At 38.7% G+C, this 18,434-nt stretch overlaps 1 protein-coding gene across 1 annotated transcript in view; it reads right to left on the bottom strand.

Annotated features, from left to right (window-relative positions):
• Positions 1-18,434, bottom strand: part of LOC128688420 (UTP--glucose-1-phosphate uridylyltransferase) — a 170,285-nt gene that overhangs the window by 104,965 nt on the left and 46,886 nt on the right. The window contains exons 4-5 of the mRNA XM_070094413.1: positions 9,942-10,046; positions 1,404-1,504 (exon numbers count right to left, since the gene is read on the bottom strand). Coding sequence (XP_069950514.1) covers positions 1,404-1,504; positions 9,942-10,046 — 206 coding nt within the window. The remainder of the gene's footprint in view (positions 1-1,403; positions 1,505-9,941; positions 10,047-18,434) is intronic.

Below are 18,434 nucleotides of genomic sequence, written 5' to 3'. Positions count from 1 at the left end.
TACATTGCCCAAGTTTCAATAAGATAGTCCAACAAACAAATGAGATATAATTCCCGAGATCAAGAGCAAAAGCCCCTCACCATTGTCGAGGAACCTGCCTTGAGGTCTGCTCGCTTATGGAAATTTTGCTCGCGTATGGAAGCAAAAAATCAACCCATCGACTGTTCGTATTTGGAAAAACTCACACGTGGACACGCTCGCAAGTAGAGGTTCCACTGTATTTCTCTTACAGCTGGAGATAGTGTATTATTTGAAGCAACATTATACTCCAACTTTGATCACAACTGCTCAACCTCAGTGGAAATACAAGACCCTAATGGAAATAAGTCACTGACTTTTTCATTATCCTAGGTAATTTACAGACGATAAACTTTGTATGATAATTGTACTTATGTGTACCTGTACCTAAATAAACTTACTTAACCGATTATCAGCAAGCGAGCAGGGTATAGGAGCAAGCCATGTGGCAACACATTCACGACTGTCAAAGTTTAGTCCTCTTTTATTACCATTTGGCTAGTACCAAAACATGAGTGACTGTACTTTGAGATAGACCATCTACGAGAAACATAGGAGCAGAAGAAATGAGGTGATCAAGAACAATATTTTATTTTAACCAAATGAAATCGAGCATCTTTCACTGATGAAGGATTTCCAGGAAGATGTATATACTGTAGTTAGTAGTTTTTGGTAGTGTGACCCTAGAGTTATAACAGGTGTAAGAGTTGTCTTGGTATGGCTGCTCACTATAGTTATAAGTTGTAAGAGACCATGGAACATGCCTGCAAATATAGTCATTCCTTTACTCTGTTAAAATACCTGCAGATTTTTCTTAACTTTCAGGCAGAACTGAGATCCCATTATTACAGGTAAGTTAGAGCTGGATCGGTGTGGCTTTGATGCAAGTTCAAGGGCACAACCCCTGAGATTGCAATTTCTTGTGGCTAGCTACTATACTACTATAACTGATTTAATAATGTGAAACTCATGTTAAACTTTATTAATAATGATAAGCACTATATAATTTATGAAGCAAGAGTTAAAGAAAAAAAAGCCACTATATATACAGCCTATTTTACAATTTAGTAAAACAGTACCCTAAGTGTAATACTAAATGTAAGTAAGTACATCTAACAACTTATAATGAAAAGGTTACAAGTAAACTAGTATATTATCTACATCTTACCACTTATGAAGATGCAACATCACTCTTCAAATCAAATTCAAGATAATGAAAGGGATATGTAACTTGCCATCGCACTAGGTCTGTGATAGCAACTCCATACCAAAGAATGGGCTTACTCAAATACTGTTCTTGTCCCTGGACTAAGTATCAACTTACCCTTGCTAGGGAGACAGTCTATAATAAAAAAAAAATGGTAAAATGTACATACTGTACTTACGCTTCAAGATCAGCATCTGAACCAGTAGTCTTTGCAATCGGCATTAAAGATTCCTTGTTGATGCGTGGATACCTTGACTGATTAAACGTGTACGTCTTAACCTAAAAGAAAACAAAATAAGTAATATATATTTCTAGCCCACAGGAATTTTTTTTTTTTTTTTAACAAAATGGCCGTATCCCACCAAGGCAGGGTGGGATACACTATTTTACGTCACTAATTACTAACTTTTAATAAATCTGTGGTATTCTGACTGAATATAACATGCTACATAATTTTCTTCTTCAAATTTCACCCTATACACCTGTGCATATTTTTTTTTTTTAACATGTCAGCCATTTCCCACCGAGGTAGGGTAACCCAAACAGAAAGAAAAACCCAAAAAGAAAAAAAAAATTCATCATCATTCAACACTTTCACCATCAATCATACATAATCATTATCTTTGCAGAGGCACTCAGATACAACAGTTTGGATGTCAATCCAAACAGCCAGTATCCCAAACCCCTCCTTTAGAGTGCAGGCATAGTACTTCCCACCTTCAAGACTCAAGTTCGGCTAATCAGTTTGCCCAAAATGCCTCAGCATGATAGTGGCTTTCTTTGTACCAATCAAATTATGAAATATAAACCCACATTGAAACCTTTGCAAAGAAATGAACTTTTTTTTGTTTTGTTTTTGAATCTATTCACAAAATATTACCCTGCTCACACTCCAACACCTCGTCATGTCCCAAAAAACCATTCGTCTCCATTCACTCCTATCTAACATGCTCACGCATGCTTGCTGTATGTATTTATTCCAATAATTATGCATTATCATAATGCAATTATGGAAGGTTATGACAGTGTATGGGAGCCTTGACAAAAAATAATGAAAGATAAAGATAAAAGTTTGCACAGTTTATGGGAAGACAAACATAAAGCAATTTTAATACACTGGAGTAAACATGAATAAACAGAATATTTTAAAATTAATCTTACTGATATGGTACTTTACTTATTAAAAGTAACTGTTAGATATCTACTGATTCTGCTGGTAAGGTAATCAAGAAAGACTGTTCACTTTATAACAACCCTTAATTTAAACAATGAAAAATGGCAAGAAACTAGACTTTTTGCCATCTTATCTCTGGTGATGTGCTATACTATGTGAAGGCTAGCCTCAAGCCTACACAACCCACTATCTGTGCAACTGAAGGGACTGCAAGAAACTGCCAGATAAAGTCATACTTTAAGTTAGTGCTTAGAACGTAAGTTTTAAATAAGGGAGAGATGCTGAGTGAGAATTAACAAATGCATCACTCCTTGAAACCAGATCAGCATCATCTTAAGAGCTGTGAAAAACTAGACTATCACATACAACTTAAAACTATCCTCCTAATCTACAAAACACTCATACAAAATAACACCTGATAAAACAATAAATAAATAACATAGGGTAAAAATATTCTGCATCAGTAAAAAAAAATGCATCAAAATTTTACTGTACCAACAATAATAGAAAAATCCTTTAAAATTAACCTGAGGTTACTACAGGTACCAGCAGTAAATGTGAAAATGATGACTGAAAGAAAAAACGTTAAAAAACCATGGAGAGAATTAAAATGTGCACTCCACTATCAGTTGTACAATGCAAGCATCTTAAAATTGGCTAGTAACATAATATACAAATATTAAATATGCAAATTACAACAGAATTAAAGGTGGCTTTTAGTGCTAAAGACATGAACATCCAACAGGATTCTGTGAGTGCTTATATTGGAGTGAGTGGAGGCAAGTGGATTCCATGACTTAATGTACTGTTGGAATGCATGTAAGGCAACATTTATGAAGAGATTCAGGGAAACCAGTAAGATGGTCTTGAGTCCTGGAGGTGGGAAGGTGTCTTCTCTCTAAAGGAGGTGTTGGGAGGGTGATCTCAATTGTGATGTCAGCATATTTCTGGCAAGACAGTGATTGAAAAAGTGACAGTGTATCTCCTATTATTCTGGGCTTCCTTACCTCGGTGGGAGATGGCTAGTATTAACAATGGAAAAAATTAGGTTCAGGGTTACTAATGACTTGTTAGCTAGTTGAAAAACTAAGAAAGCAACCTATTCATAAGTTAGGGACCTACTCTATTCTTTGTGAAAGATACAGTAGCCATTACAGAGGCATCAAAACACAAAAGGCATCCCCTAATCCCTCATTCACTACCTTCGCAGTCTTCCTTTTGCACATCCCTCCTTGCAGCGCTGTATGACCCTTACAGGTTTAGCACTTTATTATCAGACAAGGAATACAGGTCAGTCATCACTAATCCAGCAATCAGTTATCCAGTTCCATCAGTAATCCAGCACTAATTTGGTTAGCATAATTTCAAATTTCATCATTATACTGACTCAGAAATTGTGCAGATGGTTGTAAATCCACAGCAGCAAGCCAGTGGAGGAGAAAGCAGTGATGAAAATGAGGAAGATGTAGTAGAAAGTCTCTCTGCTGATAGGTTAAGTGTATTCTAACCTAACCACTCTGTAATCCGGCAAACTCACTAATCTGACACTACAGGTCCCAATAATGCCAGATTAGTGATGGTCAACCAGTACTACTACAGGTCTGCCATCACAAATCCGGCAATCAGTTATTCGGTTCCTTCAGTTATTCGGCACTAATTTTGGCAAGCATAATTTCAAATTTCCAGGGTCGCCACACCAACCTGCTGGTACTGTTTGGTGGCGCTACTTGCTGCGTAAGTCATTCCAATTTCTTTTTCTCCGTTTATTGTTTTAACCTGCTTACTTTCAGCCCTAGCCATGGTTCCAATGAATAAAAGAAATGCTTCTCATTATGTAAAGCACCTACACAGTACATTAAACATTAAAGATAAGGTGGCTTTGAAGCCACTGTAAGTTGCCATGAGCTCAGTCTCATGAAGCAGGAGAATATGCTTTATTATTACGCTAATATCAACACTACAGCTTATTTGCCTATCACAAATGATCTAATATGACATAAGAAACAATTTAAATAACATAAAACCGTTAAATACTCCAGAATGAATAATATTTGGCATAACACCGAGCAGTTCGACAGAGTTGTGAAGAGGATATGGTAAACAAATACCATTCTCCTATCCCTGTCTTGGTGGCTTATATTAGAGAAAACAGAGTATAGCACAGGGGTAACTGTGATATACGTACACTCGTACTCCACCATAAACATGAAACAAAAAAGTTATTTTCTCTCTATAGATTATCACACACAGCAGCATATGTGTAGAGAACCTAGGATAACCCCAAAAAAGTCAACGTGGCTTATTTTTAGTACCTGGCTTGGATTAGCCATATATGATTTTTGGTAAATATTCGATTTCCAGCCAGGGTAGCAACATTAGGCATGTTTCTTTAAACCTGTTGTCTTTGTTTACCCATCAGTAAATGGGTACCTGGGTGTTAGTCGACTAGTGTGGGTGTTATCCTGGGACACTGACCTAATTTTCTTGAAATACTCAGCATAACAAGTGCCTTTCTATACAGTAGTACATGTATGTCACTCGTATTGTAGATAGTGACCCTCGTATTGTAGATAGTCTTAATGACCCTCGACTTACAACCTGCTCGACTTACGTCCACCCGACTTACGACCGGACTTTCAGCCATACGTCTGGCAGCTGGGCTGGGCCTGCTGATGCATACCGCTGTACGATATTTGCCCGCTACTCCCGGCAATGCACCAGGCAGCCAGCGTCACTTTGAGCTCCCCTGCCCTATCAGCAGCATCATACTGTATTTAACTGTACTAACTGGACAGTAAATTTCACCATGGCTCCTAAGAGGAAGTCTGAATCTTGCGCTGGAGACTGTGGCAAGAAGGCAAGAAAGGCTCTTACTCTTAACCAGAAGATCAAAGTAATTAAGCAGTATGAGGATGGAAAAAGCATCAACAACATTTCTCGGGATCTTCACCTCTCCCACTCCACTGTGTCGACAATACTTAAGGATAAACAGCGCATCAAAGCAGCAGTGAAATCTTCGGCCTCTATGACATCAACAATTATCACAAAGAAACGTGAAGGCCCAATTGCCGAGATGGAAAAAATGCTCAATGTTTGGTTAGAAGATTATCGGCAGAAAAAAGTGAATGTGATGCTTTCTGAAGTACAAAGAAAAGCAAAAAGTTTGTTTAACATGTTGAAACAACGGGTTGGTGACTGGTATAATCAAGAATTTATTGCAAATGATGGATTGTTTAGGAGATTTTGTCAGCGATACCAAATTCATTATGTGGTAGCGAAAGGTGAAGCAGCTGCTTGTGATGAAGAAGGTGCATAAAACTTTGTTGCTCAGTTGGATAATCTAATAAAAGAAGAAGGGTATTTACCAGAACAAATATTTAATGTTGATGAAACTGGCCTGTACTGGAAAAAAATGGCTAATGGAACATATGTATCTAAGGAAGTGAAGTGTGTACCAAGGCATAAGGTTATGAAGCAAAGGGTTTCACTGCTGCTTGGTTAGAAGATTATCGGCAGAAAAAAGTGAATGTGATGCTTTCTGAAGTACAAAGAAAAGCAAAAAGTTTGTTTAACATGTTGAAACAACGTGCTGGTGAGGGGTATAATCAAGAATTTATTGCAAGTGATGGGTGGTTTAGGAGATTTCGTCAGTGTTACCAAATTCATTATGTGGTAGCGAAAGGTGAAGCAGCTGCTTGTGACGAAGAAGGTGCATAAAACTTTGTTGCTCAGTTGGATAATCTAATAAAAGAAGAAGGGTATTTACCAGAACAAATATTTAATGTTGATGAAACTGGCCTGTACTGGAAAAAAATGGCTAATGGAACATATGTATCTAAGGAAGTGAAGTGTGTACCAAGGCATAAGGTTATGAAGCAAAGGGTTTCACTGCTGCTTGGGGGAAATATTGCTGGTTTCAAATTAAAACCCTTCTTAATTTACATGGCCGAGAACCCCCGTGCTCTCAAAAATGTAAACAAACATACGCTCCCTGTGCACTATTGATACAATCGTAAGGCATGGATGACATTGGCCTTATTTGAGGATTGGTTTTTAAACTGTTTCATCCCAGCTGCACGCCAGTATTGCCAGGAAAAAGGAGTACCTTTCAAAATTCTTTTAGTTTTAGACAATGCACCTTCCCACCCTCCTCACTTGGACGATCTAGACCCTGATGTACGAGTGGTGTTTATGCCTCCCAACACCACCCCACTCACACAACCCATGGATCAGGGGGTTATTTGAACATTTCAAGCACACTATCTGCACATACCTTTTGATCAAGCTATCCAGGTCATTGATTCAGACCCAGAACTAACTCTAAGAGATTTTTGGAAGAAGTATAATATTTATCAGTGTATCAAAAACATAGCAAAAGCATGGTAGTCACAGCTAAGTGTATGAACGGAGTCTGGAAGCAGTGTAATGCCCAGTTTCTTCAAGATTTTCATGGCTTCGACAGTGAAGAAGAGTGAAGTGTGCTGAGAGGTGCGATTTTAAAATTGGCTAACAAACTTGAACTTGAATGTGATGTGGATGACATTGAAGAACTTTTGACAGAAGAAGTTCAAGAAATAACGAATGAAGAACTCCTGATAATAGAAGAAAGAAAATCAGAAGAACAAAGACAGAAAGAAGACAAAGAAAATGAAGAGGAGCCAGAAAGGAAGTTCTCGGTGAATGAATTATCACAGTGTTTTTCATTGATAAACCAAGGGCTACGAAAATTAGAGAATATGGACCCTAACATTGAAAGGTTTGTTAATACTGAGAGAATGATACAGGATGCAATGCGTCCATACAGAGACATTTATGATGAAAAGAAGAAAAGGAAAATTCAAACAAATCTCTGTATGTTTATCAAGAAGAGTGCTCCCCCACCTCCTCGCACCCCTACCCCTTCAGAGGAAGAAAGCATAGAGGATCCCCAACCAAGCACTAGTGGGCTGTAAATGTGTCCCAATCCTTATCTGCATTTCATTTATACTGTATTTCAATATTTTGTACTTTTCTGATCATGCAGTTTCATTTATACTGTATTTCAATATTTTGTACTTTTCTGATCATGCAGTTTCATTTATACTGTATTTCAATATTTTGTACTTTTCTGATCATGCAGTTTCATTTACATATACTGTATTTCAATGTTCTCAGAAATAAACAAATGTTTATGTTGTACACAGTGTTTCTCCTAAACCTTACAGTATAAAATAGAGCACTAACAGCATAAAAAGTAAAGTAAAAAAGGAGATACTAAAATGAAACAATAAAATAAAATCGTTACAATAAGTGTGATGTTGATACATGTATTCAGTAGTAAAGTTTGACTTGCGTCCATTCCGACTTACGGCCGGTTGGTCGGAGCCAAGCTCGGTCGTAAGTCGGATGGTAGGTGTAATAATAATAATAATAATAATAATAATAATAATAATAATAATCACTGAGTCTCATTAAATGTCGTATATTACGTTAATATACATATTTTCATTAATCCATCTATGATATTTTTTCAAAATTATATAATAAACATGATACATAACATATAAAGATGATAAATACACTACAGAGTAGAATAAATAAACATAAATACGAGATGTGGGAGCCAAAAACCTTGTACGAGGGACACCATATTAGTAATGATGATGATGATAATAATAATCACAGAATCTCATTAAATGTCATATATTACGTTAACATACACATTTTCATTAATCCAAAGGGTTAAGAGGCACTAACCTTTGGACTATCAGCTATTTCATATTACTGTGCCTGGAGTTTACATGGAAAGGGTTTCAGGGGTCAACGCCCCCGTGGCTCGATCTGCGACCAGGCCTCATGGTGGATCAGGGTCTGATCAACCAGGCTGTTACTGCTGGTTGCACGCAAACTGACGTAAGAACCACAGCTCGATTGGTCAGGTACTGACTTTAGGTGCCTGTCCAGTGCCTTCTTGAAGGCAGCCAGGGGTCAATTGGTAATCCCCCCTATTTTATGCTAGGAGGCAGCTGAACAGTCTTGGGCCTCAGACACATTGTGTTGTCTCTCAATGTACTCATGGCACCCCTGCTTTTCATCAGGGGAATTTTGCATCTCCTACTGAGTCTTTTGCATTCATAGGGAGTGATTTTCGTGTGCAGGTTTGGTACCAATCCCTCCAGGAACTTCCAAGTGTATATTATCATGTATCTCTCTCGCCTGCATTCCAGGGAATACAGATCAAGGACCTTCAACTGTTCCCAGTAATTCAGATGCCTTATTGTACCTATGTGTGCCGTGAAAGTTCTCTGTACACTTCAGGTCTGCAATGTTGCCAGCCTTGAAAGGGGCCAGAGTCCAACTACTGTGACATTTTATTGTGGCAATGTTTCGCTCTCCGGGAGCTTTGTCAAGCCGTTACGGCTTGACAAAGCTCCTGGAGAGCGAAACGTTCCAACAATAAAATGTCACATTAGTTGTACTTATGTCCTTTTACTTTACATACTGTCGGCAATTCTACCAACATATATACAGGATTCACTGTAGCTGTATTCGCTGCTGGTGCATTTTTTCTGTTTCTTCCCTATATATCACCCCTGTATGGACATCAGTGCTTCCACCAGGTTTTGCTGGTAATTTAGATGCCTACATGCTTAATAAAACTGGCAAAGTAAAACTTGTACAACCCAAACTAATGTCACCCTTTGTTTGATTAGAGTTAACTATCTCTGAAAGCTTGAAGTTGATCAGAAGAGGCATTAACTATGCTATGTGACTGACAAATATCCATTTACAAATGCTGAGCATACAAGGTACTATCCTATTTATAAGATCAGTCACTTAAAAGACTGAAGCCATTTAAAGAGTCATAATCAAGTTATTTCCTGAAAAATAAAATACTACATCTGAAAAATAAAATTGGCATATAGGCATCTACACACTCCAATAACAATCTTTCTAGGCATGATATACCAGCACTGAAATTACGAAGCTGATCAAAAGAGGCTTTCTGAAGTTATCACACAAACTAAGTGGAGAAATGGTCCATATAAAACTGATCCAAGAGCACCTGCACATGTCAACAGATACACAAACCTCTCTAGTTACAATACACCAGTGTTGAGAATTTTAAGCTGATCAAATGAGGCAATCACAATTCAGGCAATCCCTATAAGGAAGAGGTAACCTAATTATCAGCAACCACCAGTATAAGAAATAAAATAAAAAAAAAACACACTGGCCATCTCCCAAGGTAGGGAGACCTGTAAAAGAAGAAAGCATTTTCACTATCACTCACTCCATCACTGTCTTGCCAGAGAGGCACCAATAATACAGTTCAAAACTGCAAATATCCCCAACCCTTCTTCAGAGTGCAGGCACTGTACTTCTCACCGCCAGAACTCAAGTCCAGCTAACCAGATTCCCCGAATCCCTTCATATGCACATGCAATACTTTAATAGCCAATATCATGTTAATGAAATCATTGCTACCCAACAAAGACTAAGTCAGCAATAATTTTATACAAGGGAACATAATTCAGGAAATTTGAAAAACTTCAACTTTACCTGGAATCCATGGTACTTGCGTATAACCTTCTGTGTGTCATCATCAGTATTGAAAGAATTCATTAACACCAGAGGGACATTTGTGCTGTACGTCTTGTTGAGGTGCTGCAACATATAGTAGTAAATATTGTAAATATTGCAAATATTAAGTAAAACAAGATAAATTAAAGATACACATAGGAGAGCGTGTTAATATTTTTTTTCCAATACATCAGTCGTCTTCCACTTTCGTCATCATTCGACACTTTCACCTCACTCATACATAATGACTTTCTTTGCAGAGTCATTCAAATATGACAGTTTAGAAGTCCCTCCAAACTGCCAATATCCCAAACCCCTTCTTTAAAGTGTGGCACTGTACTTCCCATTTCCAGGACTCAAGTTTGGCTAACCGGTTTCTCTGAATCCCTTCGCAAAATATTACCCTTCTCACTCTCCAACAGCTCGTCAGGTCCCAAAAATCATTCATCTCCATTCACGCCTATCTAACATGCTCACACATGCTTGCTGGAAGCCCAAGCTCCTCGCCCACAAAACATCCTTTACCCCCTCCCTCCAACCTTTTCAAGGATGACCCCTACCCTGCCTTCCTTCCCCTACAGAATTATATGCTCTCCATGTCATTCTACTTTGATCTATTCTCTCTAAATGACCAAACTACCTCAACAACCCCTTTTCAGCCCTCTGACTAATACTTTCAGTAACTCCACGCCTCCTCCTAATTTCCACACTCCAAATTCTCTGCATAATATTTACACCACACATTGTCCTTAGACAGGACATCTAAACTGCCTCCAGCCGCCTCCTCGCTGCAGCATTTGTAACCCATGCTTCACACCCATATAAGAGTGTTGATACCACTATACAGTGGACCCCCGCATAACGATCACCTCTGAATGCGACCAATTATGTAAGTGTATTTATGTAAGTGCGTTTGTACGTGTATGTTTGGGGGTCTGAAATGGACTAATCTACTTCACAATATTCCTTATGGGAACAAATTCGGTCAGTACTGGCACCTGAACATACTTCTGGAGTGAAAAAATATCGTTAACCGGGGGTCCACTGTACTTTCATACATTCCCTTGTTATTTATACATTCCCTTCTTTGCCTCCATGGATAACACTTTTTTGTCTCCACAGATACCTCAATGTATCACTCACCTTTTTTCCTTCATCAATTCTATGGTCAACCTCATCCTTCATAAACCCATCTACTGACAAGTCAACTCCCAAATATCTGAAAACATTCACTTATCCTAGGTTCTCTACACATATGCTGCTATGTATGATAATTCTATGTAACTGTATTTGTGTATACTTGAATAAACTTACTTACTCCCTCTCTCCAATATGATATCCAATTTTTCTTTATGTAAATCATTTGATACCCTCATCACCTTACTCTTACCTATGTTCACTTTCAACTTTCTACCTTTAAATGTATTCTGGGATAAATACAATAACTTTATCTTGCCAATAAACTTAAGAATTTTTTACCACTGAGGACTCCAGATGAGAAGCAGAAATGCATAAACCCTCAATTTAACAACATTCAGTAATACAGGACAAAACAGAAAGGGGTCAACCACTAAAAGAAAATGGAAAAAGTAGATTGGTTACAAAACTGCCTATTATTACAATCACTACAAAACAATCTCATCTCTGCCCACAAACAATCACCATTACTCACTACTCGATATTCCCTATTAGTCTATAAATTGAGGGCTTACTAAAATACATGTATACTTCAAAATTCTCATTTAACCCCTTGACTGCCGCAATCCCAAATCCTGAGGTGTCTCCTGGCGTCACAAAATTTAAAAAAAAAAAAAAAAAAAAAAATCTTATGAAATGATAGAGAATCTTTTCCCGATTGTAATGACGCTCTCGCGAAGTTAGCGACCTAGGCGATATTTATGAATTGGCGATTTCACCCAATTTGAGCCCTATTTTCGGCTAATTCCATTGTTCCAGTCGACCAAACTCATAGATATTTATTTAGAACTCCATTTTTCCTATCTATTGAGTACAAGAAACTGCCCATTTACCAATTTCAACTACCCAATAATGTGGTCAGAAATTTGCAATTTGGCCAATTTCACGAAAATTAAAATATATGAGAATTTCAAAATAGGGTGCAGAATGAACAATGCAGACATTCCTGGTTCTAAAATAACATTTTCTTTGCTCATCAGTCACGTCTCCAGGCCCCTCTGATATTACTCTTGCTTTCTATTTTGAATTTTTATTCAAACAAAAAAACAGAAAATTTACTGTTATGCAGACTACTGCAATATTATAATAATTGTATAAATAATGTCAAACCATTCATGACTGCATATCAGAATGGCTACTTGGACATTTAATGGAAAATGACATCATTTGTTTACTTTTGAACATCGGCAAAAATCAAACATTCCCCTAATCTGAGCTCCATTTCAAGGTTCTTTTCCTAGTAAAACCAATCAAAATCACCTCTATTTCTATAATATGTTTTCCATTCTATCAAATGAGACCAAGAAAACGAGAATACAGTGGACCCCCGCATACCGTTGGCCTTACATAACGTTAAATCCGCATACCGCTACATTTTATCGCCAAGATTTTGCCTCGCATACCGCTAAAAAACCCGCTCAACGCTGTTCATCTGAGACGCGTCTATGTGCGGCCTGAGCCACGCTCGCATGTTCTGCCGGTGGCATTGTTTACCAGCCAGCCTCCGTGGTAACATCCAAGCATACAATCGGAACATTTCGTATTATTACGAATAAAATAAGTGACCATGGGCCCCAAGAAAGCTTCTAGTGCCAACCCTACAGCAATAAGGGTGAGAATTACTATAGAGATGAAGAAAAAGATCATTGATAAGTATGAAAGTGGAGTGTGTGTCTCCGAGCTGGCCAGGTTGTATAATAAACCCCAATCAACCATCGCTACTATTGGTGGTACAGCTGCTGCTGTACCACCGTCAGCTGCTGCTGCTGCTGCACTGTCAGCTGCTGCTGCTGCTGCTGCTGCTGTAGCACTGTCAGCTGCTGCTGCTGCACCACCATCAGCTGCTGCTGCTGCTGCACCACCATCAGCTGCTGCTGCTGCTGTACCACCATCAGCTGCTGCTGCTGCTGTACCACCGTCAGCTGCTGCTGCTGCTGTAGTACCATCTGCTGCTGCTGTAGCATCGTCTGCTGCTGCTGTAGCACTGTCAGCTGCTGCTGCTGTTGTACCACTGTCAGCTGCTGCTGCTGTTGTACCACCGTCAGCTGCTGCTGCTGCTGTAGTACCGTCTGCTGCTGCTGTAGCACTGTCAGCTGCTGCTGCTGTTGTACCACCGTCAGCTGCTGCTGCTGCTGCTGTAGTACCATCTGCTGCTGCTGTAGCATCGTCTGCTGCTGCTGTAGCATCGTCTGCTGCTGCTGTAGCACTGTCAGCTGCTGCTGCTGTTGTACCACCGTCAGCTGCTGCTGCTGTTGTACCACCGTCAGCTGCTGCTGCTGCTGTAGTACCGTCTGTTGCTGCTGTAGCATCGTCTGCTGCTGCTGTAGCATCGTCTGCTGCTGCTGTACCACCGTCAGCTGCTGCTGCTGTTGTACCACCGTCAGCTGCTGCTGCTGTAGTACCGTCTGCTGCTGCTGTAGTACCATCTGCTGCTGCTGTAGCACTGTCAGCTGCTGCTGCTGCTGCTGTAGCACTGTCAGCTGCTGCTGCTGCTGCTGCTGCTGTAGCACTGTTGTTGGTGTGGCTTATTGAGAATACCAAGAAACAATTAACCCCAGAGGATTTGCCACCCAGGATAACCCAAAAAAGTCAGTGTCATCGAAGACTGTCTAACTTATTTCCATTGGGGTCCTTAATCTTGTCTGCCAGGATGCAACCCACACCAGTCCACTAACACCCAGGTGAACAGGGAAAAATGCCTGGAACTAGTGCTCATATTGGTGAATTTAAAGCCAGCAAAGGTTGGTTTGAGAGATTTAAGAATCGTAGTGGCATACACAGTGTGATAAGGCCTGTTCTGGAAGAAAATGCCAAACAGGACCTACAGTACTCAGGAGGAAAAGGCACTCCCAGGACACAGTGTCTCATCAGTCATTGCTGCATCTTCAATAAAGGTAAGTGTCATTTATTCTTCATTTAGTAGAGTAGTACATGCACAATATATATTGTGCATGTACTACTCTACTATTGTGCATGTATCCTTCTCTTTGTGTGTAGGAAAATGTATATTTCATGTGGTAAAATTTTTTTTTCATACTTTTGGGTGTCTTGCACGGATTAATTTGATTTCCATTATTTCTTATGGGGAAAATTCATTCACATAACGATAATTTCGCATAACAATGAGCTCTCTTGCACGGATTAATATCGCTATGCGGGGGTCCACTGTTCAACCATAAATACTATACGAAAATAACCACAAAGTTGGTATTTTAATTAAAAAAAAAACGTCGGAGATTTCTTTTTCTCATTTTGCGCTGCATGCTGCAGGATTTTTTTTATATGGTGCACACTAACCACACAGACCCATTCTCTCACATGTGGGCCTACCAGCTTTCTCCTGCTTGATTTGAAGCCGCTAGAATTTATGAGTACAGTGGACCCCCGCATAACGATCAGCTCCCAACTCGACCAATTATGTAAGTGTATTTTTGTTAAGTGCTTTTGTAGGTGTATTTTTTGGGGGTCTGAAACGGACTAATCTACTTCACAATATCTCTTATGGGAACAAATTCGGTCTATAACGGCACCCAAACAGACTTCTGGATTGAAATAATATCGTTATGCGGGGGTCCACTGTATATATATGTCAAAAACGGTGGCTCGTAAGACGTATATATACGACCAAAACAGTCAAAGGGTTAAATAAGCTTGTGATTGCAAGGAAATTACCAATGCATACCATAATTACAAAAACATTCTATATAAAACACTGAATATTATGAGCATATTTCAGCAAGTAACAATACCACACACACACACAAACCCCCACCAACCCACCCACCCACCCACACACACACGACATATAAAATATTGAGAGTAATCGACAACGTGGACAGAGTCAGGGTGTTTCAAAGATGGGACACAGTAACAAGGGATCACAACTGAAAGTTGAAGACCCAGATGACTCACAGGGATGTTAGGAAGTATTTCTTCAGTCACAGAGTTGTCAGAAGTGGAACAGTGCAGAAAGCAAGGTAGTGGAGGCAGGTACCATACACAGCTTTAACACTTTGCGAGTCTGTGCCGTAGATCTACGGCTATACGTTGAGGGTCCAAACCGTAGATCTACGCCATGAGCTCAGCTCACTCTGATAAGCTGTGAGCGGTAAATTTGGGCCTAGATATGAGAGATTACAGCTATGTGGTATGTGTGCACCACATAAAAAAGATCCTGCAGCACACAGTGCATAATGAGAGAGAAAAATCTGAGACCGTAATTTTTGATTAAAACAGCAACTTTGCAGTGTTTTTTCGTATGGTTTCTATAGTTGTATTTGCAATTTCTTGGTCTCATTTGATAGAATGGAGTATATATTACAGAAATAGAGATGATTTTGATTGGTTTTAGTAATGGAAATGGGTTGAAACTGAGCTCAAAATAGCAGAAATGTTAAATTTTTGCCGATGTTCAAGAGTAAACAAATGATCCCACATGTCTAATACACACCAGCTGGTGGGTCCAATATACGTTCACAAATGTGGTGATATTATTTATACAATTATTACAGTATTGCAAAACAGTAAATCTTCTATTTTTTGGTTTGAATAAAAATTCATTATGTGAATAAAAAATCAAAATGGAATTCATTTGTAAAGCCTGAAAACAAAACTAATGAACAGAGGAAATGTTAGTTTAGTTCCAGGAATGCCTGCATTGTTTATTCTGGACCTTATTTTGATATTAGAATATTTTGAACTTTGCATTAAATTGGACAAATTACCAATTTCTGATCACTTTATTTTGTAGTTGAAACAATTGACTTGGCAATTTCTTGTGCTCAATCGATAGAATAGAAGTAATACTAGTGAAATAGCTAAGAATTTGGTCGACTGGAGTAATATAATTGGCCTAAAATGGGAGTCAAAGCCGGAAAAATTGCCGATGCATAAATATCACTGAAGCATTAAAATTCGCACGAGCATAATTTCATCAGTTTTCCATCAAATTTCGTACTTTTTGTTTTATTACCTCTGGAAAAAGATTCTCTACCATTTCCTAAGAAAAAAATAACAAAATTAGTTTTTGAAAATTCTTGGACATTGGTGCGCACTTTGAAATTCGGCCTTTGGACCCTGAAAGGGTTAAGAAGAGTTATGATAAAACTCGTGGAAAGAGTGGACCTAGTGTTAACCAGTGAAGAGGTGGGGCCAGGAGCTATGAATCGACCCCTGCAACCACAATTAGGCAAGTGCTTAGATGCGCGTACGTACATACACACACACATGCATGCACATGCACAAATGTACTTTCACTGAGGGAAACAAGAACTACAAAAGACAAAGGGCAAAATAATGATAAAAATAAAGTAGAAACATTAAAGTATGTAGATAGTTGCTGTATGCAATGATGATAATAAATTTATTTGCTGTAGAGCATAAACATAACTCTTAACGTGAGTCAGAGTCTTGGTGATAGGTTGCCACTTTCAGTGTGCACCAGGAGGTTCACCTAACTGGCTGCCTTGAGCTGAGTCAATGTCAAGGTGTTGCAGTGCTTTCTTAAATGGGTGTTTAGATACTGTAACAGTTGTATATTTTGGCTATACAAGACGAGAGGACAATCACATGAAGGTAACACATACTCAGGATGGAGAAAGGAAAGTTGTGAAGAATTGTTTGTACATATAGGGAAACTGTACTTAGTGTTTGAGAATTAAATCTGTACACATGACATCCTTCCTGAAGGATTTATCAAGCAGGTAGGTTCTCCAACACCTGAGGATAATTCTCACCATCAGACACCTATTTAGTTATGCATATGAAAAGCCATTGTAATTCACTAACAATCACAAGTACAGTATAATGTACTATTACTCATGAACTATTTAAGCAGATAATTACAGAATATTATATGGAAGATAAAGGAGGTACATTATGAAGAATACACAAATTAACAGGTTATCTTTCAGTGACATTACACAACAATACTTGCACTGGTATTGTAACTAATGTGTTCTTTAATACTAGGCTTATCTGAGAGCACCTAGCTGACTAGTAACTGCTTTTGAGCTCATATGACATAGCATGGAAACCTGGTGTTATTCAGTGTAACTAGGAATGGCCTAACTTAACAATGGGGTTTACGTGTAGATGTACCCATTTGCCCTTTCACTGTCTCTTATATGTATCTACATCACTGATGCCAGTGTCACTCATGTAGATCTATGCCCTCAGCACAGTGCCCTCAAATATGCTGTGTGGGGTAAATTTTGGCTTCGACATTGGAGAGTGGGTCTGTGTCCATCATGTACTGCCCCAGACAGTGCATGATGGGAAAAGCAAACATCTGAACTTGTGTTTGGTTTAAAATAGTGACCGAGGTGTTTTCTACAGTATTTTTTATAGTTTTGTTGGCTGTTAATTGGTATAAAGTGACAAAATGGAAGACGTACTAACTAAATAAAAATTATATTGTTTGATTTCAGATCAGAATTAACTTAAAAATCAGCTCAAAATGGTAAAAAATATAACTGACAATTTTTTCATGGCAGGGCAAGGCAGGCTTGAATAACTATTAACCAATATCTAACTTACCACTGCTCTCTAAAATCTTTGAAAAATTAATTCATAGATGGATCTATTCCTATTTAGTCTCACACAACATATTAAACCCTTGTCAGTTTGGATTCAGGAATAATGAAAGCACAAATGATGCTATCATACACATGCTAGAACTAATATATACCGCACTCAAAAAGAAAAGTCCCGCTGGGCATTTTCATTGATTTACGTAAAGCTTTTGATACAGTCGACCATGAACTGCTGTACTCTAAATTAACGCACTATGGTATCAGAGGCCACTCCCTCAACTACCTAAAGTCATACCTTAGTAGCAGAATTCAATGTGTGTATGCAAATGGTGTAAACTCTTCCACCCAACCAATCACAGTAGGAGTCCCACAAGGAAGTGTCCATGGACCACTCCTCTTTCTCATCTACATCAATGATCTACTGAATGCATCACAGCTACTCAAACCCATATTATTTGCAGATGACACTACATACGTCTTCTCCCACCCAAACCCAGTCATACTCGCCAACACTGTCAATACCGAATTGCAGAAAATATCTGCCTGGATGATGACTAATAAACTTACCCTGAATACTGATAAAACCTATTTCATTTAGTTCGGAAACAAAGCTGCAAATGATCCACTTAACATAACGCTAAACGGATCATCAGTCACAAGACTTGCAGAGGAAAAATTCCCAGGTATCCATCTTGACAGTAGCCTTAAGTTCCAGACATATATACAACAAATCACCAAGAAA

This window comes from Cherax quadricarinatus, chromosome 46 (assembly GCF_038502225.1).
Source record: "Cherax quadricarinatus isolate ZL_2023a chromosome 46, ASM3850222v1, whole genome shotgun sequence".
NCBI classification, from domain to species: Eukaryota; Metazoa; Arthropoda; class Malacostraca; order Decapoda; family Parastacidae; genus Cherax; species Cherax quadricarinatus.
Note: the sequence above shows the minus strand (reverse complement) of the source record. Positions and strands in the feature narration are given on the sequence as shown.